At 40.5% G+C, this 25,098-nt stretch overlaps 2 protein-coding genes across 2 annotated transcripts; both read right to left on the bottom strand.

Moving 5' to 3' along the window:
* Window positions 1-9,431: 9,431 nt before the first annotated feature.
* polr1f (RNA polymerase I subunit F) lies at window positions 9,432-13,443 on the bottom strand. Its single transcript, XM_072370748.1, has 4 exons — window positions 13,130-13,443; window positions 12,511-12,652; window positions 12,156-12,364; window positions 9,432-9,936 (listed from the first exon to the last, which is right to left on the bottom strand). Exons 1-4 carry the CDS (start codon window positions 13,417-13,419, stop codon window positions 9,447-9,449), a joined length of 1,131 nt encoding a protein of 376 aa, XP_072226849.1. The 5' UTR covers window positions 13,420-13,443; the 3' UTR covers window positions 9,432-9,446.
* Window positions 13,444-15,181: 1,738 nt separating this feature from the next.
* On the bottom strand, window positions 15,182-23,019 carry LOC140274970 (transmembrane protein 196). The gene is made up of 5 exons (XM_072370350.1): window positions 22,590-23,019; window positions 20,335-20,391; window positions 17,737-17,872; window positions 16,419-16,537; window positions 15,182-16,329 (listed from the first exon to the last, which is right to left on the bottom strand). Exons 1-5 carry the CDS (start codon window positions 22,752-22,754, stop codon window positions 16,258-16,260), a joined length of 549 nt encoding a protein of 182 aa, XP_072226451.1. The 5' UTR covers window positions 22,755-23,019; the 3' UTR covers window positions 15,182-16,257.
* Between the last annotated feature and the right edge of the window lie 2,079 nt (window positions 23,020-25,098).

The raw sequence follows: 25,098 nt of genomic DNA, 5'->3' as shown, positions 1-25,098 counted from the left end.
CGATAATGGGGATGATGAAGATAGGAGTGGCATGCCTTGAGCATTTTGGACTTCTCTGTGCTCTTGTCTGCAAGTGAAAATGTTGATTCAGAGTTTTGTCTTTACACTGAGAATATCTATGTAAAAAAGATTTACACAAGTTTTCCACCAAGATCAGACTTTCCCAGGTCAACACAGTTCTGGTGATGATATAAAACTAACAAACTTTAAAGATACGGAGAGCACCAAAGAGAAACATAAGCGGTTCTCATACAAACAGAAGAATGTTTACTTTCCCAGCTGGGTGTCTGATTTCTGACAGCTCTTCCCTAAAACTGATTACCATTTCATCTTGTCAGCCTATTTACATTTGTGTGTCGTGGCAAAGTGTGGTCCTGGACACGCTCACACTACGTTCAGACTGCAGGCCTTAATGCTCAATTCCGATTTACTGCTCAGATCGGATTTTTTTGTTGGCCTGTTCAGATTTCAGTGTAAATGGTTCACCAGCCGCCACATGCAGAACAGACAGCATAGACGCATGAATTCCGTAGAAGTTGCATGGATTTGGATTTGACTGTTCACACTTGCAAAAAAAAATTGGATTCTGTGTGACTTGTGCTGCTGTCATGAAAAAAATTAGATCCGAGTCACATATGAGCAAAAAATCGGATTTGGACCACATTTGACATGCACTCTGAACTTAGCCGAAGTGAAGTGGTAACTGCCACAAAGGCGATTATGATTACTTTGTCAGGTGTTTATGCTGTCCGTCTGTTTATCTGTGTAGATATATGTGGACAGGATTTATCACTACAATCATTTGATAATGATTTTGTGATTAAATCCTGCATGGATGGGATGCTGTCAACAAAAATAATCTTCCTATGGTCAATTTCATCATGATCTTTTCTCCATTCCAAACTACTATTGTATCATAGTATATTATAGTATTATAGTATAGTATATATAGTATTGTATTACTTCAAACAACAAAGGGTGCTCTGGGACTGTCCTTAAACTCCTTTGTAATCTGGCATGCTTGTTGTTAAATTAGCGATTATGCTTGCCGCATTGGTGAATGTGCGCACAAATTGGGACATTGACTCAGCGCCATGGTTGTTTACACCACCACTTCAGGCTGGCTGGACTCAGTGCTGTCTTCATCCGACATGGTAGGTGTTGCTGCTGAGAAAATTACTACATCACAGGAATAGCACGAGATAAAGTTGTGTAGGAAGTGCAGTATAAGTATACATATATTTTTTACAGATTAGCAATTTTTTCAATGTTTTTGTTACATTTACAGTGTTTGCACAGTATTGGATTGTACAGTTGCCTGTAAAGACAGACTTATTTGCACACTCTCTTCCCTGCAGCATTTCCTGTCAAACCTACCACTCACACACCGTGTGCCAGATTACAAATATCATGAGGTGCGTGACCTTCCCAAAAAACACCAAAGCGTCTGGAGAATCAGCTATTGTGATAAATCTTGAGGCATGTCGCCTTTTGCAAGAGGGAAAAAGGTGAGTCTAAACCAAACATGACTTACACGTTTGAAAAGCCCGGTTGCAGCAGATTGGGCCTTTTAAGACAGGTCTTTCTGGCTTCTGTTTTTACCATAGAGAGTATATGGATGTCTCCAACATTTCTGGAAAGTGGACCCAAAGCGGAATCACTTTAAAGTGCAATACTATGAATGAATGATGGGGTTGTCACTACAAATGTTGTGGTTTCAATAGACTTTCATTAAAAATGGATAACTTCTATCATGAAAAACAAAACAGAATTTCCTTATAAATTGTTACGAGGTCACTAGATATATTCATCCCTGATCAATTAGTACCGGTAGGTAGTCCAAATATTTCAATAGTCAAGTGCTATCAAACAGATATTAAAATCACAACGAAAAGTATATTTATTCTAATGGGTTTGATACAAGTCTTCAGCTCCATCCTGCTGCTTATACATGGTCACCTCTGGCCAAGTGGCAAATTCAAGGCTTTAAAATGGTTTTCCACAATCCAGTGGGTGATGTCACGGTGCTATGTCCATCTTTTATATACAGTCTATGGTTTATGGAGGAAACATGAAAATATGTAGACGCAGTAGCACTCTGCAAACCATTTCACGGAATCAGGATTCATGTACATGTGTCTAACACCTCATGTATGAGAAATCCAAACAGCTGAAGTGCTTTTCTCAGTTTGTGTACAAGCACATGAGTCTCACTGCAAGTCAAAGCAAAACCGCTGAACAAGTGGGTGATTTCTGTTTTTTCTTAATTCTTCGTCACCCTCAGAAAATATGCTTACTTCTTCATTCATACTCAGAAAGAACAAAATCAGCTTTAAATGACTCTGCCTGGCACAACAACCAGTTTTGTTTATTTTACTATAGATGCTTTATGATTGGTTAAGATGCACCTGTGGCACAGGTTGATCTATCATACAGCACTGACTTCCTCATGTCAGCTTAGCCCACCATGGTAAATCTTTGTTTTGGTGTAAGCTTTCAATTTGAAGAAAATATGTTGTTTTTTCATCAGCTTTTAGAGTTCCCTTCAGTAAAAGCACTAACATTTTCTAAATCTTAATCTCTGAGGTTACTTGTTATATGTAGTCTGTGGTCGTTAAAATTAGTCTTCTGCAGAGTCAGCAAGTGGTTCTCTGAACGAGGGAGTTTCTTTCATCTTCATGTCAACGACTTCATAAGTGCTTTTCCAGAAATCTGCTCTAATGTACACATGATCAGCAGCAGTGTCGGCCACCCACATTTCTTTTCATGTCGCTGCTTCGTCTATAGGTACCATCCGCTCTGCCCTGCAGTTTGACAAGGTCGTCATAAAAATATGACAATAAAACATTTAGTCGTGTCCTGGGTATTGTCCTGTAAAGCTACGTGACTAAGTGTGAGATCATTTTTTCCAGACCCAGACTTTTTTTTCTCTCCCTCTATGGCTTATTTATTCTTCTGCGGTTTTGGGAGGTTGTGGCTACAGGTCTGATGACATACTGTGTGTGTTCCTCCCCGTATCCCCTCCCTCACACTGCTCTCCACTTTGTTGCTTTTCTTTTAATTTAAATGCAAAAGGTATGGGGTGGGTGATAAAAAACATTAGTTTGTTCTTCAATAATAAATCATTGAGCTTAGTTTTGCCCTTACAGCGGTTGTGTATACTCATCTGTCCTCACACTTTCAACATAAGCTATGTCTCTGTAGATTATGTTGTTATGATAAAACAAATAAGATTATAAGAATAGGTTTTAGGGTTTTTCTTACCTTTTGTCCTTTCTTTTCCATCTTTCCTCATTGCTTTGAGTGTAGGAGTTAGAGTTTGGCCTGCACACTGTCTAGACGCCTATGAGCCTCCCATTACCTCCTGATTATACTGAGCATTATTAATGTCACTGTACTGGCTGGTCAGGGCAGACACATACTCACACACAAAAACTGCAAACTCCCAGATACACATGGTTGCTACATTGACATTTGCCACCCGATCTAAACATTTTTACAGACCAGTGACAACCTTCAATGGCTCAGTGGCTTTTTCCCCCTGCAGATCAGCAGTGAGTCCCACAAAAACTGCTTATGAGGGCTAAAAGAAGAAGGGTATAATGTGTTCACCTGGCCTCCAAACTCAGATACCAATCTGAGGGAATATGATGGCATCTGTGAGAAGCAAGCCCAATCCACAAAGACCCCACCCCACAAGCAACAGGGAAACTATTGCTAACATCCTTCTATCAGACACTGCAGGACACGATAAGATGTTCTTTGTCCTAGTTTTGTCAGGATGAAAAGGACCTACTCGATATAGGCAGGTGATCATAATATTATGGTTGATTGGTTTATTTTAGATAAGAATAATTTATCATAAATAAATAAATAAATAAAATATAAATAGATAAGTAAATAAAAGGCAGCAACAGTACAGTTAGTAAAGAAAATATTCATTAAAGTAGAAAAAATATCTTCTGGAGTGAATATTGCTGTTAGCCCGATTCTTTCATTGGAAGCTGGAGAAATCAAACAACAGCAAACAAAGTTAAACAAAGTATTTATTAGTGGTCACATTTAAAGTAAGGCAGCACTGGACTCGGAGTGACAGAGTTCTTGCTGGAAATCCGTCAGCCCGAGCTCCGACATCCGGAAACATTTCATATTTATATTCAGCTTTATCTCACAGAGGTTGTACTCACACTCCACAGAGTATAATTGGCCAGTTTTTATTGGCATGAGCAGGCCAACCACTGTCCTCGTCATGTTCTTTGGATGTGATAAACAATGTGTGTGTGTGAGTGTTGTTTTAGGCGTGTATCAGTCTGTCTGAGAAGACAGAGAAGCTTCATCTGACCCAGTTATTTAGTTTAGTTATGCTATCTTAAAGTCTTGGACTATTTAAGGTAATCTATTGTGTAGTATGAGTAGAGTAGGAAAGTACAAACTAGGAACATAGATTATTTAGTAAAATACAGAATATGAATACATAATATCTAAGAACAAAGCCAATTATAACATTACCAAGAAGGTATAGAATGATGTGCAATTTAAGTGTTATGATGAGAAGGAGTTAGTGGTGTTAAATAATCGACTTTATTGATTTATTATGTTTATCAGATGAAGTGCTGAACTTGGAAGCCACGTTTTCTTAAAAAAGTACCTGCTTCCTGGGAGGACCCATATTTATGGGGCCAACAAGACGAAGAGGGCAAAGTGTAGTGAGCTGGTGGAAAAAGTGCAGAAGAAACTGGTGGTGAGGGAGGTGTGTGCATGCAAAAGGTCAGTCCCCCCCCCCCCCCCCCCCCCCCCCCCCCCCTGCAGGGCCTGCAACATGCTGGGCTGCATGTTGACCAGTAGGTGCATGGCCATCAAACTGTTGAGATACTGAATGAGTTACAGAGTCACAGAAAAAAAACTTAACTGCTTTTAGACAGCCTTAAACATTGTGCAAATTGCTGTCCAGCATGGCCAAGTTTTAGAAAGTCTACCTCAATTTAAAAAAGTTTTAACATTTGGTGTACCAATGGTTAAAGTCGTATGTTTACTGGGTTTTTTTGGAGGGGGGAGGGGTTGACATGGAGCAGTAACTTCCCCAAGTCTAGATTCATCATGAAGTTGAGTTTTAAAAGTGCTCCCAGGAAGATATCATTATCTTTCCAATGAGCTGTGCTGACCGTTCCCCTGTTTCCAGTCTTTTTTGCAAAGCTGAGATAATCGGCTGCCGACTGTGACTCCAAACACGAGAGTGGTTTGGACCTCGTCATCTATTGGGAAACAAATACTTTTCTCTAAAAGGTGATCTATTGTTTTAACTTAAGGGCTAACATTTTCACAAAATTTTATGCACTGTAATAGTTTGCTCTTATGTCGAGAACAGTCTTTCAGAAATGTGGTCAAGTCACTTATTTTCCTTTGTTCACATGCAGAATGTGACACAGAGAAGAAGAGATCAAATAATCAAACTTCCTGGCGATTACTAATCAAAGGTAACAGTATCCACTCTTATCTCAACATACTGACTGATGAGAGCAAGAAGTATTAGCTAGAAAATTGAAATTGGAAAAAAAAAAAAAAAAGAAGACTCAGACATACACACACCAAACACAATTCCCGTGAGTTAAGCACGTCACCAGGGAACACCCCATCCGTCGTCACCAAGGTTACTAAGGGCAGGACTGTGGGTGTCGGATGCCTTGGAAACAAACTAACTATGGGAATCTAGCTCACCAACCAAATGCAACGTTTACTTTTGGGGTTACTAGTGTGTGCATGTGTGCCTTACATGTTTGTGTTCGGAAACTGATCCTTTGAAAAAGGTTTTAATGCTTCGTCCCGTCTCGCTCTGTGTGAGCATGGGCCATTTGCCCATTGAGCATAAGAAACAGAGACACAAGGCAGAGGTGCCAAAAATCTCTCAGAAATGCCTTTGAAAATGTCTTTTAGAGATTTCATAGATGTCAGTTGGCCTGTGAGAGATGGGCTTTGGTACAAGTGAGCTCTGCCCGGTCTGTGTTGAGAGGATATATGGCCACAGTTGCACGGCTCTGACTGGTGGAACACTTAAGGTTTTATGACCTGCTGCCATTTGGGGCTCTGGGACGGAACAGAGTGCCGACCACATAACTAATTAGGCTTGGCCAATAGGGGTGTGTAAGGATAGGGATTTGTGGATTGTGGGTTGGGGATATGAGTGAATGAGCGAGAGATCCAACGAATGTGTGCCATGGGTTGTTGTATGTGTGAGTCCGGAACCTGGAGAATTGCGTCAGGCCGCCATTAGTCCTCCACAGGCCCTTTTATGTAGGAGCCGCCAGGCCTGGAAAGTTTGACACTAAAGATAGAGACCCACAGCCAACCTATACACACACACACACAACAACATCTCACACAGACGCACACCAGATACTGCTCCTATCGAGGCAGACAGAGGCTCAACCAAACACTCCTATTGTCTCATCCCTCTAACCCTCCCTCTTCTTCTCTCCATAGGAGGATCATGAAGATAAACGACTGTGCGTAGATATGAGAGTCCAGTTGAAGGAGGGGGTGGCGGGGTGAGTGTCAGAAGTGGAATGTGTGTGAACTGCACACCGCCTCCAATAAATCAGGGAGACAAGTAGGAGGAGGCGGCGAGGGAGGAGAGGGAAAGCAGCAAAAGGGAAGAAGGGGCAGCCAGCGTGAGGGAGTGATAGCAGGGATGACAAGATAAATGGGAGACCACGGAGGGAGGGGGTACAGGTGCAAGAGAGGTGCAGCAGGGTTGGAGCTGCGATTGGGCAAATGAGAGAGATAACACATGATGGAGGTCATGGGAGGACAAATTATAATGAACCATCACTAGAACTCAAGATTACAAGTTTGAAATGCTTTCTATACTTTTGCAGCTGCGCAATTTGAGGTCATTTACAACATTCTGGACACACTGGGAACTAATTGTGATGGCCATGTGAACGTGGTATTATCAAAAAGGTTTCAAAGGGAGTTCTCCTTTGGTGAATGATAAAATGTGTGCAACACAAAGTTTTACTTTTAAGGTTTTTTTTTTATCGTGCACCCTGTTGTGTCACTGGAAGAATCATCTGTGAGTCTGTGGCAAAGATTCTCAGTTGCTAAAAAATCCACAACTGCACAACTCAACTCCAAAACTTCGAGCGTCCAATTCAAAACTCTCTGCTCAGAACCGTGCATTCTTGCTGAAAAGCCAAACAATTCCTGTCAAGATCTGTCGAGATAAATCAAAGCGAACCTGTAAAAGCTCGCAGTGAGTATATATAACATATATGTATAAGTGTGCTTCGAGATCTTCAGACTGTTGGAAAATCTCTTCATTTTTAATTTATTCCTAGATTGTTCAACTATTTTCCCTGTGGCCTCTTTCAGAATGGTGAACACCTTCCCATCTGTACTTTTGAAAACCCCGTCGCATTCCATTTACGTCCGGAGTCGACACTCGGCTCAGGGAACAATGTCAAATCTAAGTTGACTGTTTCAGCTGAAAGTTGGAAAACCACTAGGATTGTTGTGCTGACTGACCGCGCTGCATATTAGCTGCAGTACAAACCGATAACAACTCACTACGCTGTACTATGCACATGCTCATGAGACACAAACAGACCGGAGCCATAAAAAGTTTCTTGCTTTAGCTTTTGAAGTTAGGCATAGTGACAGAAATCTGACTTTGGGGATGCTGCAGGTGTGTTTTTCCTCACAGGGAGCTGTGAGTTCAACACGAGACACGCCACCAGCCTCTCGGACGTACTCTCTTCATACCAGCTCACTGGTTACTAACATGCTTCCTGATAAGTAGGTGAGATGTTTCACCTTTTAGTTCTGGGCGTTGTATGACTTTTCAAGTTTTCCTTCCTGCTCGTGTTTCGACGTTTCTTAAACTGGTTACCGGCGCCGTAATCAAAACAATTTCTCCGTTTTTTTTAAGATGAAGTGATTTGCAAATGACTTTTGAGTTCAGCATCCTAACTTTGTTTTTGGAAACAGGACGGTTGCTGGTAAATAGAGGATCTAACCACTTCATGCTTTATCATGACGAGGCAACCCAGAGGAAATTGTTATATATGGCAGCTTTAAGTGAGCCTTGTAAAAAGTGGAAACATTTAGCAGGCTTCATAGTTCTGTTGGGCTAAATCCAGTTATATTTGAATTCAATGAGAGTAATGAAAATACAATCTTAAATTTAAATATATATATATTTATATGTGTGTGTGTTTATGGGGGAGCTCAAGCTTATGACCGGAATTTACTGTCAGGTGTTGCATATGAAGAAGAGCAGAGTTAAATGAAGCTCCTTATCTGTTCTCTCCCTGGCAGCTTCCGATAAGCTCCCCAACTATTAGCCCCTAACAGCTAATTAGACTCCCCACTGAAAGGCAGGGAGGTGGGGGATCTGTGTGTGGATTTGTGTGTGTGTGGAGGTAGGGTAAAGAAAACAGTGATCTTTAGTGCCTTCTCTTGGCACGTCATCACTTGACGCCCACTGGTTAGCATAAAAGAGTTTCTAGTGAGATCATTTTCCATGGCAAACGATCAACATATGTGTTAATACCCACTACAGTGATTAAATGTATTTTCATCAGAATCAAGAAGTAACGCTGTAGATTTCAACGCCTTAGGATGCAAAATGGCTTGTGAAAAAAAAAAAAGTTGAGAGGAGAACCCGTCAAAACAGGAGCAATCTGAGACGACTCCTGGATCCTGATCTGAGTGGACTTCCAGTATCTTATTACCTCTTTTTTAGACCAGGACAAACCTCTGATAAAACTTTCAGGCGACCACATCAAAAGCTACTCCAGCAGTTGTGTTGCTGAAGGCTACACGAACAAACAAACGCACGCAATGCAACCTCCGTTGCGGAGATGGTGGGATGAGGGTAAAATATCTATTTTCCATTTATTTTCTTTGCCCCTCAGTCACAGTAGTCAAAACACAAATCACAGGAAGTGAGTGACAGTGACATGTTTGTCGCCGTGCCAGGAAACGTACAGAATTACAAACATTTTGCTATAGACAGTCTATTTGGGAATCGTGTGGAGGCACATGAGGCAAATGACAGTATCTAAGCTGCGTTTGGCTTCTATAAAAACTCGCAGCGGTGAATATCAGTTTTTCATGCTAAAAGTGGAAAAAAAACCTGCATTACACCAGACAATATACTTGTGTCTCAGTGCGTTTGTATGAAGCGGTTTTGCGCCACCGTCAGGCAGCCTACTGGAATCACACTCCGCTGAGGAATAAGTCTGTCGTGTGCTCATTATGCCTCTGCTCCTGCACGTCTGACTTTCACTTCAAAAGATTCAGTGGGCCTTCACTGTGAGGCACAAACCTTGCTTTATACATCGCGTTTAAACGTTAAGGCACGTCAGGATATTCCCAATGAGTCATTATCATGGCCAGCCTCAGTTATTCTACGCAGTTCATCAGAGAAGAACTCTTTTTTCTTTCTTTCAGGCGAACTGCTCGATGTCTCCTCGTTTCTTCTTGGATTTTGTTGGCGTTACATCCTCACTGCGACCTGTCGATTCATGCTTCCTTTTCTTGCTTGGCTTGTCACTAAGGTAACCGCTGGAGTCGCTTCCGTGGATCTCCGTGCGAGAGACCTCAATCTCCTCTTCCTCTTCTTTGACATGTTTTTCCTTTTTCTTTTTCTTCTTCTTCTTCTTCTTCTCACCAGGTTCCGCACCATCTGGCTCACTTGTTGTCCCATTCAGATCTGTTGCCGCGTTGCAGTCCAGCTGGCTGGAAGGTATCCTTTTTATCTCCTCTTCTGTCGTCTCCTCTTTGATTTTGTCCTTCTTCTTTTTCTTTTTCTTCTTGGGTGTGTCGTCTGGAGGACTCTGGGTCGGCTCTGGGATTGGTTCCGAGTCGTGTGGTTCTGGCTGATCTGCAGGACTGCTTAACTCTGAGCTCTCACCCATAGCAAGCAGCTCCTGCACCCTGAGAGGAGAAAAGACGAAGACCAAACAGTCAATCGAGGGTGTAAACACACACTGCAAGATAAAAAATAAAATAAATCTGTCTACTACACAAAAAGATTGGATTCAAAGTTTGATTTGCAAACCTTGAATCAGAGCTGGATAAATGTGTCGGAACAAAGTAAAAAAAAAAAAAAAGCGTCATCTGTTACATTTGGATATACAAAGTAAGAAAGAAAAAGAACAAACTTCTACTAACATCCGGCTGTTGTCTTTATTTAGACAGGCACATTGAGCATTCATGCCAAGGCCAAACGACTCTGTAGTAGTCACAGCTATTTATCACCAAGGTCTGATCAGCAGTCACGAAGAAACGAGACGTTTCCAGAGAGATCTAACTATCGTCAGTCAACCAGCTTGGACCAGCGTCCCATTTCCTTTTTTTTTTGGCTCTGACCCTCTCTTATGCAGATGTGAGGTGTCCCGTTTCTTTTACATAACATAAATCAGTGGAAGTCTTCACCTGAGGCCTCGGGGGCCATTATCTCTGCAAAGTGAAGGGCTAAATCCAAAAAGAGGAACTGTGGTTGGGCCAAAGATTCCCTGGACAACATGCTGAACTCCACAAAGCCACCTATCAGGTTCCACCCGTGTAGGTTGATTTGGGATAAAACTGTCTGCTATCTTTCTGTAACGTGACGTCCAGGCCTCTATCATCTCAAACAAAAGTTCCACTGACTCTGTTAAAGCAATGCTAACCACAGTCCATTGGAAGGACAGGAGGGAACAACATCTGCATGGGTTGAACACTGATTGGTGGAAAACACAGCACCACAAAGAGAAAGAAGCAAAGATTACAGCTGTATTGGACAGTCTATCACAAAGCATTTTGTCCACTTTTGTCAGTGGGTGGCAAAGCTTAAGAACTAAAAACAGTACAATCAAGTGCAGGATAAAAGGTCAGCTGTCGCAAAAGGTTTGACACTGCCCCCAAGTGGCAGTAGGTAGGTACAACATGTACACATGTATTCACACAGTGAATGCAATGGCATTTAGGTCATTTGTTCCAATTTCAAGAGCTAAGTATTAGGCTTTACACGATCAGGATTTTTGGGGCCCATCACCGATCAGACTGTTTTAAAAATAAATAAAAAAAGATCACCGATCCGATCTATTTAAATACCTTCTTTACCGGCATTTACTGTATACAGTTTACTGAGTATAAAAAAAAAAATCCAAGTTTAATCAGGACAAACCAAAATAATTTGAGACACAAATAATGGGCACAACAACTGAACTTATAGTAATTAAATTGCGTTTCAAGTATACTGCAAATAAATATGCTGCCTCAAACATAGCTCACATGTTTGATAACTCTATGAAATTTAGTAGTTTACAGAGTAATGCAAATGAAGGCAGTAATGCTCCCTCAAAACATGTATATATATATATATATATATATATATATATATATATATATATATAACTCCAATAAACAGTCCTGGCCCAGCTGCTGCTGCATGTCATGTAACGCACAGTATGATTGACGAGAGCGTTTAAAGTGCCTGATGATCCGTCTCCTCATGGCAAGGATGTCTGATATCATGCGCTGTGCCAGCAGCCAGTCATGGACAGCTAGTTGAAGAGTGTGTGCCGTGCATTGTAATGTCGGCAGTCCTCTTTCTCGCCTGGCTTTTGTCATGTTTGCGGCATTGTCCCGGAGTATGACATGAACCCTCTCTCAGAATCTGCCACACCTGCAGCATGTTGTTGTATTTCGTCAGCAGCGCTACAGCACAGTGTGTCCTGGGCGTGTAGTACTGCCGCATGGAGATTGAAATCTCGGTCAATTATGTCTTTATGGCGTTTATGTTTTGAGCTCTGTCACCATGTGACGGACAATAACGTTTTTTGAAAGTTGAATCAATGTCCCTTGCAAACACACATGTCGGTGCTGCAGTCACAGTGCAGTAATGATGATGACAATGAGACAGATCACAAGCAGGTGTAACCTTTGCAAATGTCATGTTTGTATAATGTTTCAAATATAATAATAATAAAAAAAAAATTCTATTGATCATTGATCGGAGAATGAAGAATTTAGGGCCGCCGATCGCAAAAACTGAAAAACTATCGGCCGATCCGATCGAGTATGGTATGATTAAAAAAGAAGAAAAAAAAAAAAAAAAGAACAAACCCAGATTAATTCAAACGCTGTCAACAAAGCACCACCACACTCACCTGGTCCTTTCCAGTTTCCCTCTGATCATCAGCACTCCTGCAGTGTCAGCATCAAGCGCAGTCACCTCAAACTCCAGCTCCGTCCCAATCCGCGGCCCGGCATCCCTCCAGGTTTCCATGGAGACGAGATTTGGTTTAGGTAAGCTGGCGTTGAAACAGCCGTGCACGAGGCAGCCCACGTGGCTTACTCCCAGTTTATTCACTTTGCCCTGTGGAAAACAGCGAATGTTTTTTTTGTTTTTTTTTGGTGTTGGATTTTGAATTACTATAACTACTCGTGTTATTTCAATGCAAAGAAAACCACCCTCACCGAGGAAATGGAATAACAACCCCTGAAAAATAATGCAAAACTTACCAGGAGTTTCTGTCCCGTTTTGGGCTGAAATACAATAAAGACGGCTTCTATGTCCATGTGGATGTAGCCACTGTCATCAAAAATGCTGCCATGTTTTCCCACTATGCTTATGTTGTCATAAGCTAAGGGTACTCCATTCAGACTGTAAGGAGACAAACAGAACAAAGAGTTTTGATGAGAATGATCAGGATACAAGTGTAACTGTTACATGTACCATATATTAAAAAGATTTTAGGCACATGTCATATATTTTAGGCACATGTCATTAGTGTTGTTCTGAGTTCTTGAAACTTTTAGGGCACTGCGGATTTTAAATTTTTCCCAACTTAACTGTTCATCTGAAGCCCTTCGTGCGCAGTATTTTTAAGGTGAATTTTTTTTTTTGTCATTACTGTTCGGTACAGTGGCCCTTTAGGTTATAATCTAACCAAATTCACGATATATAACCACGAAAACGACTACAGGATAAAGCTTGACTAAAAAAATAAAAAATATATATAAACGTGGTCAATAAACGTGTTTAATGCGCTGCTTAGAGAACAGACGTCAGCTACGTAAAACGTGCAGGCTTCAGCTCACATATCTCTTGCAATGCTTGGCAATATATTCGTGTTGATACCTCGGAGAAAACTTGAGCAGCTCGGCTTCCAGCTCCTCCTTTATACCCGTCCTCTTCTTGTTCAGATAAACGGGTGGCAGGACGACGTGTCTGCGGTGCGTGTTCATGACCAGACACGAGTACGGCGCTGACAGCAGCTCCGAGGCCGCGGCGAACGACGGGATGACACACGGGACGCCATCCGGCGCAGGGGTCCCTTGATCCGACTGGACTGGGGCACACACAGCGGGACTTTCACCGGGCATTTTCACATGTTTTGGGTCGTTCTCAGCATGCTCCAAGTTCGCCATGCTGTTTAGGTAGACCGGAAGACAAACAAGTAACGACTTCCGCTGCGAGGAAAGGCGGCAAAGTGTGTTTACGTTGCCCTCTGCTGGACAGGAGGTGGAAGGATAGCAGAGGGAAAAGAACCCCATTTATTCGGTGCTCATTACCCAGCGTATATATTGGTTTGTGCTTGAAATCTCAACAAATGATTGGAAAATTGGGGAAATATATAGTTGTGCGAAATACTTTTTGTTTTTGAAGCCTGAAAACGTCAACAAAAATAATTGCAGACTTTTGCAATCTTCAAATGTGATGAATGCTTGAAAGCAGACTAAAGGTTGTATATTCTGTTTTATCATATTTTCTGAGTGCATTCTGGAGTACCTTTTTGTGACGTATTATTTGATCTTCAAACAATCTGTTTGAGAGGAATTATAGCGAACAAAATCATTTTGGCAAGACGATTTACTCTGCAATGAAATGTGATGATATGGAGTGAAAATCAAACCTGAAAAGCAGTCCAGCTGCAGCACTGTACTTGCTCACAGTGAGTTTGCAATGTGGTACCTGAGAATAGATGTTTTAGTCCTTGGTTGAACAGGCAATTTTCCGGGATCACAGAGGGCTAAAAAAGCTCTCAAAAGGTTCACTGTATGGCTTATGGAGATGGTAATTTGAAGTTTTTCAGCTGGGAAAACATAGCCTTTGAGTGGGTCTCACCTTGCCCCATTTTGGAATTTTGTTTCAGTTTCTGAAGCCTCTTAGATTATTATTCAACAGGAACCCATGGATTTTTTAGGTACCTATTAGGTTAATCCTTCCGTGCACCAGTATTGTGGTAGAGAAAATAAATTCATAATGAGCTTCACTATTCATTTAGTTATCCAGAGCCAAAATATGACCAAAACAACACTCACTGCATATTAACATGCCCTTTGTTTTGTAATCTGCAAGTTGTGCACTGACGAGCCTGGCAAGAATGCTCATTGATTCTGTATCCTCTTCTTACGTACAGTGTCACATTAAGATCATTAGGGTGACCTGAGGTGTCAATTAGAGCAGTTAGTGCACACTCACATGCACTCTTACATCCAGACGTGCACAAATGCAGGAGCAGAAAATATCCTGCCACGCGCAGGCAGATCTAATGTTACTGTTTTCTGAGAGAGCAGCACCACGGGAGGTCACATGATTCAGCATTTCTCTCGATATTACACACACATAGGGGGAAAATGTTGATCTGGAGCTCCCTGGGGCACCATGGCCCCCACTCCCGTCTGTTGTCATGGTGATGAATAGTGACGTGGTTTCTTAGTCAGCAAGAGCTCCCAGTGGCTTCTGCTGCTGTGGGACACACTTGACCCAGAGATAAATGCACACACACACATCACCGCTTGGTGCTTTCTGGAGTAGACAAACCCCATAATTAAGTATTTAGCAGCATGATGTTGTCACAGCAGTTCCATATCTTCACAGGGGCTCACAGCTGTGTCTATGTGCATGCATGAGAACGTATACGATGCTGCTTTTTATAGCTCTTTCCCCTTTTGCTGTGTAAAGCTCTTCATACTTATGGGTTTGAGAGGAGCCATAAAACAGATTTACTTCATCTGTTAACTTTACGATGAGTGTCGGAACCCAGAACAGAGCCAAAGGCATCATTGTGTTAAACTGTGGTCTCATAGGAATGCACTCACTTCTTAAACTACTGTATCGACTGCGTGGCATGCGAGCCGTCAGAGTCAGTAAAGTTGACGTTTGGGTTTTATGATAAGTGACAATTATTTAATGGCAAATTCAAAAGAAATATGTATAGAATAAAATGTAATTGTCTGGCTACAGAGAAAGAAGCGACGCCACACATACATACACACAAACTTGTTTTTCTATCTTTGTGACGATTCATCTTAAACATAATGCATTCCCTGGCCTTGTATCGAAACTCCAACTCTTACCTTAACCCTAAACCTAAACCATAACCCGATACTAATATTTACTCTAAAACCAAGTCTTGCCTTTAAAAAAATCACTTTGTACGCATACAAACATGCATGTGTCTGATCTTCATTTGGTTACAAGCCAAATTAATCTACTTTGTCAGTGTTTGTTTAAATTAATGTTGATTATTGCAACAATCAAAAGAATTACAATAAACACTTTTATGATTCATCACAGTCCACCTCTCAGATTAGCCAGACTTTATTTGAATTAACTTTATAAGAAGCATTATATAAAAATATGTTTGATTTTATAGATACCTGATATACAAGCATGGATATACTGTAAAATACATTGCACATCACTGTATTTTCATGTCAAAGCATTCCATTATCAGACAATACATCTAGTTTTCTGTTGGCTGTCTCAATCTGCATTCCATAAACCAATAGTAAGATAGAAAGAGTGAGAACAAGGTCAATGAGATTGAATTAGCGGTACTTTAAAAAGTAGATCGGCTTCATGCTTAGTTTGTGCTCATGGTGCCAAGGATGCTGACAGGATGAGATCTATCCTCCTGCTCATTAGTGTAAGGATCAGACAAAGGGATGTTTTTTTTTTACCTGATTTGTCACCTGAACAGCACTTCACCATCCTGGCTTTGGTTTAAGTTTTATAGAGGGCGTTTGAACCCATGTTTGCATAATAATTAAGAAGCACAAAAGCCCTCCTTATGCTGACTCTCTCTTTCTGGAAGCAGCAAGAAAAGTGTCCAAGGCGAAAGACCTGGTTCACCTCCAGCAGTCAGGATATAGTCGTGGGACATGATGAGGGGAGCACAAGCTGTATCTGCTGTCTGACAGTGAGTACTTTAGTAACCGACTCTGTTTCAGTGAGTGCAAGTCGCTCTCAGTGACAGATCATCAAGGTGATGCTGTTGTGTGTCCATTGTAGGAAATCTGAGGAATGCCATTACTTGAGTTGTCAAGGATTTCCTGAAAAGGACAAATACTTTTGATTTTATGTTTTTCTTTTCCAAAACCGTTTGACAATTTTTTTTTCTCTCTTCCCTGGTGTGTCCTACCTTCTCTGTCATCTCATGCGAATGGTGCAGTGAGTGTTCCCTCTCCAGGAACATCCTCTGCTGCTCTGAGCTGGCCAGTCGACAGGTCAGCCATGTGGATAATGTACAGGATGAGATCCCTGGACAAGACAGGGGATATTATTAACAGAAAAAACACAATTCCCTGAGAACACATCTTAAACACTCAGCTGATGCCCTCCCCCTTTCTCAACATGATCTTACAGAAATACTAAATATCCTTTTTAACAACACGTTATGTAAGAGTGGTATGTCATGTGTTTGACTTGAAAGCACAATGGAAATGCTAATGGCAAGTAAATCAGCAGATCTTTCAACATTTCTTCCTTTTTGTCATTTTTAAATCCATCAGTAAAACTGTTTATAGAATGATAACATAAACAGGGAAACAAATCTACTTCTTCTACATGTCCCAACTCTTTATGCGACTGGGTTTGTAATACTTTACAAGTAATTTGCTCTTTGAAGTTTTACCGACTATTAACTGATTAGCGTTCAGCTAGCACCTGTTTCCAAACATCTGCCTTAAATTATTAGATCATCAGCATGCTTAGGTAGAGCTTCGGGACAAGATGTAGAGGAGAACTGTTTAATTTGAATCAGGTTTATTGGAGCTGGGAAACATCTAAAACAGGCAGGGCAGTGGCCCCCTGATCATCAGAGTTTAGGAACACTGCTGTTATCTCTGACTGTTTGTTTTGATTTGGATATTTCTCTTAATAATACTTACATGGAGTACACAATGTGAACTTTGTAAATACATGCTTACAAATAATTTTATGAGAGACTTATGCTGTCAGACAAATCACTTGGTATCCAGTTAACAGCTTTATATGGGCCCAGCGTGGGTTATTTTGTAGCTTTGTGGGTAACAGACTGGACATTGGCCTAAAATGGACATCTTACAGGGTGGGTACCTGGGTAAACTAGGTAGATCTATCCTGTGTGAACCCAGGTTGACACCCTATGTTGGTGGTAGCTGTGCTACAAATAGGAAATTAATGCATGGGCTCAAAATGGGCAGCCCAACTGAGAATAATAATAATAATAATTGTGACTGATAGTATGTGTATATGTATGGTATATAAAGTATTATCAAATGACAAAGGAAGAGATACTTTTCATTAATCCCCATGTAGTATCTATTGTCAGTCACTTCCACAAAGAAATATCTATAAATAAAATATTCCTCTGATAGTGTGCATATATGGGATGCAGCAGACGTTAACAACACTCTTCAATTGTTTCATATTGCATCACAATAAAATGTGACATGCACTTGTGTTTGTTGTTCATTTACCCAGACAGGCCAGAGTCATGGCAGCCAGGTGGATTGAGTGCATTGAGTTTGGCTGCTTGTTCAGTGCCCGTACAAACTGGAAGTTGAGAATCCCACCAATCAGACCACAAATGCAGCATGCTGAAAAAAGGATCATCTGAAAGACACACACAGAAGTGTAGAGAGAGATGTTTATGTTGATGAAAACAGCTAAATTGATACTCCATCAACAGAAATGTAAACCAGCTGAGAAAATGTGATGAGATAGGAGATATGCAAACTGCTACCGAGCTTCCATCTCTATCACTTTGCTGTTTTGAACAACGACTGTGGTGATGAGTAATGCCCATCAGTCAAAATAAATCTTATTTCCCATTAGAAAATTGGATCCCTCTCAAAACAAACAGTCTCTTCCAGAGATCTTGCGCAGCTTTTAAATAGTTTGCATAATTCACTGGCTGTATATTTGTATGAGCTTGATTTATAGGGGTGAGATTTGAATATGTAATAAAAAAAAGTTAAATCAATAACATTCTACAAATTACTTTTTTTTCTTTTTTTTTTTTACCGAAATCAACAAAAGGAAAACTCAAACTTAATTTGAGATTAAAAATTTTCCCATGAGAATCTGATTGTCAAATGACCGTAGCTACATTACTCTGCCATCAGACTGACAAAATGATGCACTTCTATCTCCCATTCACTTAGACTGCATATGTGTGTGTATTGCTTCAGTACTGCAGGTATTTTCTCAATGCTCCAAGTACAGATGCCGTTAGTGCCTTTAACCGCATGGAAAAGGGCATCTCCGATTTCAGTCATTACCCGAAGAACTGGGGAAAGCGGCTGGCAGGGGTCCGGAGCCAAACCAACCTAATGCAATCACCACCCCACAGGCAGAGAAGGAGAGAGGTGGATGGAAAGAGATGAGGAAAGGAAGACGGAAAGGGTGTAAGTATTAAAATGACAGGAGGGGGGTTGTGACTGATTGGAGAAGGCAAGAAGATGGATTGGAATGATGAATTAAGGAAAGGCATGAGGAGAACAACAAAAGCTGGGAACAGGTAGGGTGAGACAGAAAACTGTCTATGTTACAGCAGATTGGACTGACATTGATCCATCATTAGTGCCCTGCCTGCAGGAGACAGGGAGTCAAAGAGAAACACGAGGACCTGGAGACACGGAGAGACTGTAAAAAGACAGAGAGAGCAACAGAAAGGGAAGAGAGGTGACTGCTTGTCTCCTCTGATTTCCTCAGACATCTCTCACAGAACAAACTGTGAGCACCTGCCTCTGGGACAACACACATACACACTTTTTGGTATTTTCTATTATGCAGACTTTGTATGCATTGTTAAAGTCAGTAATATACATCAAACATATGTTTGCATAATTAAAAACACCAACTTATGACATATACTTCATATATGTACATGTAGGGATTAATTGGATCTTTGATAGGTAACAACAAGTAATATTGTTAAGTGTATTATTGAATAAAACTTGTCAGGACGTAAAAGATAAAACACAACATACTTCATGAGGGACAGAGCTGATTACTATGTTGGTTTCAGTGGCAGCATTACTCAAGGGTTATACATCATGTATCTCAATCTATACCAAATTTCAGCCTCAGCAGCAGAAGACAGTGATGTTATCAATACTGACTAAATTAAACGGGTTAAAAACTTGCGGCAGACATTAGCATAGTTAGATGAGAGGACTGATAATTGATCACATGTCTGTACAGTAAATACAAAGTGCGGTGTTGACTTGGTACTACGGTAACAAATCCTTAACTTTTAGCACACATTTTACCTTCACAGACCACAGACCTTTTAAATTGGTTAATCTCATTTAATTCAGACTTTAATGTTCACACAAGCCTCCTTTCAAGTACTTCTCCATTCTGTTGGGTACCACAAGAATCTATATTTGCGACACTTCTTGTGTGCATCATACATAATTCTTCCCGTGGGGCAAACCATACATATCCTTTATACTGATTTCCATTTCCATTCCGATGTGATCCACATGTTTCAGTAAAGGTGCATTCTGGAATATATCCTGCTGTGCTGAAATTAGAAACTAGAAGTTGTAAGTTGTAAGGAATTTCATCTTAGGATCTTGTCCACTAGTGACACCCCACTGTGACTCCAGTGGGTTTCTTGATTATAGTTTTGTTTAAATACCTTTTTTTGTTATTATCATTATTGTTTTGTTGCTGTTATTTAGTATTCTTGTATTTTTTTCTTTTGACTTTGTTTAAAAAAATGCTATTGAAAATTATGTTTATATTTTTTCAGTTATAAATTCTTGGTACTGTACCAAGGTCCCAGTCTTCCCTCTAATCTCCAGGCAATTAGTCCTGTATAAATTCAGCACATTACCCATCACATTGACACAACATTTTTGCAGTTTTTCATTTTCAAATTATTTTGGACAGAAGAAACAATAAAATTGAACACATGAATTGGTTAATTAGTGTTCCACATTTGCATGCTTTCTGGTATGGAAGATAAAGGCTTTTTGCATGTATATATATATTGGACTGAATCACTGGGTTTTGTAAGGTACATGCTCCTCGCTGAAAGTTTCAGTGTATATTTGTGTACTTACAATAAGACCAGTCCTCTTTCGAGCACACAGCACTCCACACATCCCACAGACCAGGAACTGGAGAAAGAGAAGGATGACAACTGAGTTAATTGAAAAATCAACAGTTCTGAGTTTGTTATTTGAAAAAAATACTTATTTGGGAACACATTTTTAATAATCATTATTATCATATTTATTCCTTATCCAAGTCATGAAAACAAAACAAACAAAACAAAAAGAGAGAGAGAAGCTGCACACTCTCTTACACGTTTTTTTTCCCACTCCAAAAATAGGGCCATGCTGTCCTGGATGTCAGCAAGTTATAACAGCAGGGTGTATGATGCTGGCAGACTGAGCTTAATAATGGGACAGCTGAGTGAGCTCCACGCTATGTTGTTTTGCTGAAAGTTGTTGGAGCCGATAAAGAGAATATGTGTGCACACTCCTGTGAGTGCAAAGGGAGTTTGTGGTTTCATCTTATTCTTACCTGTCAGGTTTGGGTACCTGTTGTGGCTTGCAATAAATGTATTAAAAACATAAATGCACCTTAGAATCACTTCACTTTCAGCAGAGATTGAGGGTTTACTCTTGATTTTTGTTCCCTTGAACAGCCATGTCCTCTTATTTGATTTATTCTGGGGTTTTACACCTGTTTCAGGGTATTTAAGAAAGGATCAAGCTTTTTCAGTTAACAATTTAGGGAAGAAAAAAACTTGCATTTCGGCTTTATTTTAGGATTATTATTTCAACCAAGCTACATGGATTTAGTTTCACTTTACATGTTTTAATCTTCCTAACATTTTTTAAAACTCTCTCACAACAAGATTGCATTTTTAGAAGTATGCACTTTTTATGGGCCCGATTGAAACTTTTAGTGACATCTGGTGGCAAAGTTGAGGATTGCAACCAAATGAATACCCCTTGCCTCACCTTCTTCTTCCAAACTTTTAGAAGAAACTACAGTTCAGTACAGTACATAAAAGGTCCTCTATGGTGTCAGTGATTGGTTTGTTCAGAAATAGAAACGAAGCAAGATGGTGGACTGTGTAAAGGAACCGAGCCAACGGTAGACATAAAGGCCTAATTCTAAGATAAACAAGCAATTCCTATTTCCATGGGGGTCTTTACTGATTAGAATATGAACATTTTATACCAATAGATCACACTGAATGTTAAACACTATACTAAATCTATAATCAAAGGTTGGACATTAAATGAAAGACCAAACAGTCAGTCTTAAGGCTGACTGACTCAGCAGCTTGCTATGCTCAGGAGCTTTGAGTCAAACACACTTTGTCTACCACTCTCTTTATACACAGTACAGTGGAAGCAGGCTCACTCAAATCACAGATTGCACCCATACAGGTTTTTCTGAATCTCCAAACTTGGAAAAAAAAGAAGCTACAGTTTTTTCATCTGTTGCAACAGGAACAGTAACTAGGCATGTATCTGAAACTAAACTTTTCACTGTTCAGTAGCAAAATCAAGATAATGAGGCTGAGAGAGACACTGTAACATGACAAGACATATACAGAAGTCTGAGCGGATGATCGGACATAAAAGCTTTGACCATCTCAAGCACTGAGGAGCAATTCAAGTATGAGTTAATGAAACTAATCTTAAGGTCTGATGAGGCAGTCCAAATGGCAATGTGAGTGCCTCTCAGACATTATCTTCAGATAGCACACAAAGTGTCTTCAACATAACCTAATCAGACCTAATTCAATAAATCAAATATGCAGGGCAAGCAAAGCATATTGTTTGATTAAAATAAAATAAAAACAATGCTTTCTGTCAACAAAACTTGATTATTAGCAGCTCTAGCTTCCAAGAAATCTTTTTTTAAGGAAGGAGACTTTAGGTTAGATTGCATTTCCCCCTGATTTTTAAGTGCTTTTGCATTTTATCAAATACATTTGTTATAAGTTACCCTAATAGTCTTTTAAAGTTCTAACATTAAGCATTTATGGAAACATGCTCAAGATAAAGGATGTAATATTCGCAAAGACCTGTACAACAGTTCAGTATAGCTTCTGACCTCCAGCAATTGGCCATTACAAAACAGTTTCTTTTAAAGTAGAATTAATGTTGTTCTTTCCTCTATTCGATAATCCAACATTCTGAACGTGTCTAAAAAAACATGCAGTACAAAGAAGTGCTTATCAAAAGGTTGTTTAAACTATGCCTCAACCTTACATGCCATCCCTTGAGATATGTATCCTCTCTGGAGCTACACAAGCGGAAAAGTAAAGACAATAACTGTGCCCAGGACGTACACAGAGTCCACTCCAGACCGGAGAAGCGTCACCCTGCTGCGGCTTGTGCTCGGCCCGGACCCAGCTGATACCCACGGCGCCCAGGACGATGCTCGCCACACCCAGACCGACTTCGACCACGGAGAGCAGCAGCAGACTCCACAGGATTTTACGGCTGGAGCACATCCTACCGAGGGCATCTCTCCAGCTCCAGCAGGAGGCGAATAGACGGCGAGAGAGGAGTCCGCTTCTCCTTTTTTACAAAGGCGCAGAGGCTTCACTGCTTCATATCCGGCTGTGAAAAGAGTGCTTATTCGAAGTAGACCAGAAAGTCAAGAAGAATGTTGGAGATGATATCAACAAACTATCTGAAACTGAAAGAAGTAGAACTCTGGCTCTGCGTTTGGATGTTAATGTAAAGAGGGAGCGCTCGGCAGAAGTTCTTCCTCTGGCACAGTTGCGTCTGTGCCGCATGGCGCTATCCAAGGTACTTAAGCACCACTGCAAACACACACGCGCACTCACACAAGACGCGAATTTCCTTGTCACGCACACGTGCACACAATCCAGGGCCGGAGCATGGATGCCAGGTGTCTCAGCCTTCGCCCCCTTGTGGAAACGTTCAAAAACCTGAGGCAGATCATTGTGGACAGATGTCATGCACATTCAGTTCTCAGGTTCAGCTTCTGACATTGGATCAGAACAGGTCGGGCAAGTAGCTCCTTTCAACAACAAGAAGTCTTACTGAAGACACATAAGCTTTGAATAAGATGCTATATAAGATCCTATATATGTTGTAATTAATCAGTTGTAATTAATAGTCAAAAATAGTCTTTAATGATTAATCAGACATTACTTGTCATAGGTAGTCATTGTGTTGGTTGTTGCAGCTTGAAGGAATGAGCTGTACTGTTCTTTGTGCAGCAGAGCTGAAGAAGTCTGAAGAAGTAAACACATTCCATTGTTTCACTATCATATCATGTATAGCGTGTTCAGTATTGTCCATTTTGTTAAACAATTTATGAAGCAGTCTTCTTTGCACAATCATCTGGATATAGGATTTCTTTACTTTATTTTATTTCTTTATTTTATTATTATCTATCTTTGCATGTATAATTTTGTATACTATTCTTTTTGAAAAAAAAACAAAACAATTCTGTAATGTTGCTGCTGGAATCTGAATTTCCCTTTGGGAAATAAAGTTCTATCTAATCTAACCTAATCTACCTCCACGGGCTCCAGATCAGTCCCTAGCACAGAGCCAGCTTTTCTTTATCAGATTGTTCAGCTTCTTTGAGTCAATTGGCTCTGATGTTGCTGCCTCTCTGCAAGCAAATTGCATTCACCACAACAGATCTTTTGAAGATATGCAACGTCTTGATGCAGATATTGACAGAGCTAAGGTTTCTTAAGAAGTACAGTCTATTCTGTCCCTTTATGTCGACTTCCTCAGTGTTGCAATTTTAGTCTAGTCTGTTGTCCAGGTAAACTCCCAGCTAAATACAGCATTTCTCTTAATTCTGGTCCTTCTAATATCCACAATGATCTGGTTTACTCCACCACCATGACACAAAATGGTCAACCCTCTCCATATTCTCCATTTGTTGTCCATCACGATACACCCAACAACTGCAGAGTCTTCTGAGTATTTCTGGAGATGACTGGACTCTGAGCTGTCTGAAGTGTACAGAGTGAAGATAAATGGTGAGACTGCAGTGCCTTGAAGACCTCCTTTGCTGTTGACCACCTTCTCAGACTCATAAACCTTTGCTGTGCTGCCTGCTTTGTCCAGATGACTGTAGACTTGTTGAAGCAGGTAGATGATGGCATCTTCAGTACTGACCCCAGTACGATAAACAAACTGCAGAGGGTCCTGTAAGGTGTTACCTTTTCTACCGAGGTGAGCCAATGGCAGTCTGTTGTGACAATGCGGAAGTGTGACAAGGAAGCTTAGGTCTGTGTAGCTGAAGACAGGTGAGGAGCATTAACGTTGCTCTGAAATGAACCTATTGAAAAACAATTCACTCATTGGCTCTGTCCAGGATCAGCCTGATCTCTCTTCACCTTGAAGACTATGATCTTTCTAATCGCTGACTACACATATTTCCCAATGTTCTGCTTGAGCTTGCTTTCTAGCTTTTTTTCTGTACACCTCCTTGCTATTAATTTCATAGGACATTTCTAGGTTACTATTCTTTTTGTTTTGTTCTTTTTTGTTTCAGACATGGGCACAATGTAACCGTGCCTTATGTAACCTTTTTCATGAAAATAATCAACAAAGGTTCCAATACCTGCAGAAAACTTGTCTTCCCATTTCGTCTTAGCTTCACTTTCACTGTGTCATTCTGTGATAAATCCTGTCACAAGTGTTTTAAACTTCTCAGTGATTACACAAATACACCAAAGTCATTTAATTAAGTTTAGAAAATTGTATACGTAGTTAGGGTTGGAAAAAAAACTACACATACAGGTATAGTGTCTCATGCTGCCAGACAGATCAGGCTGCTTTGACAGTAATTTATATATGATG

Source organism: Leuresthes tenuis, unplaced genomic scaffold (genome assembly GCF_036924035.1).
Source record: "Leuresthes tenuis unplaced genomic scaffold, fLeuTen1.0.hap1 SCAF_18, whole genome shotgun sequence".
Classification (NCBI taxonomy): Eukaryota; Metazoa; Chordata; class Actinopteri; order Atheriniformes; family Atherinopsidae; genus Leuresthes; species Leuresthes tenuis.
The sequence above is the reverse complement of the archived record's forward strand: the minus strand, read 5'-3'. Positions and strand labels throughout refer to the sequence as shown.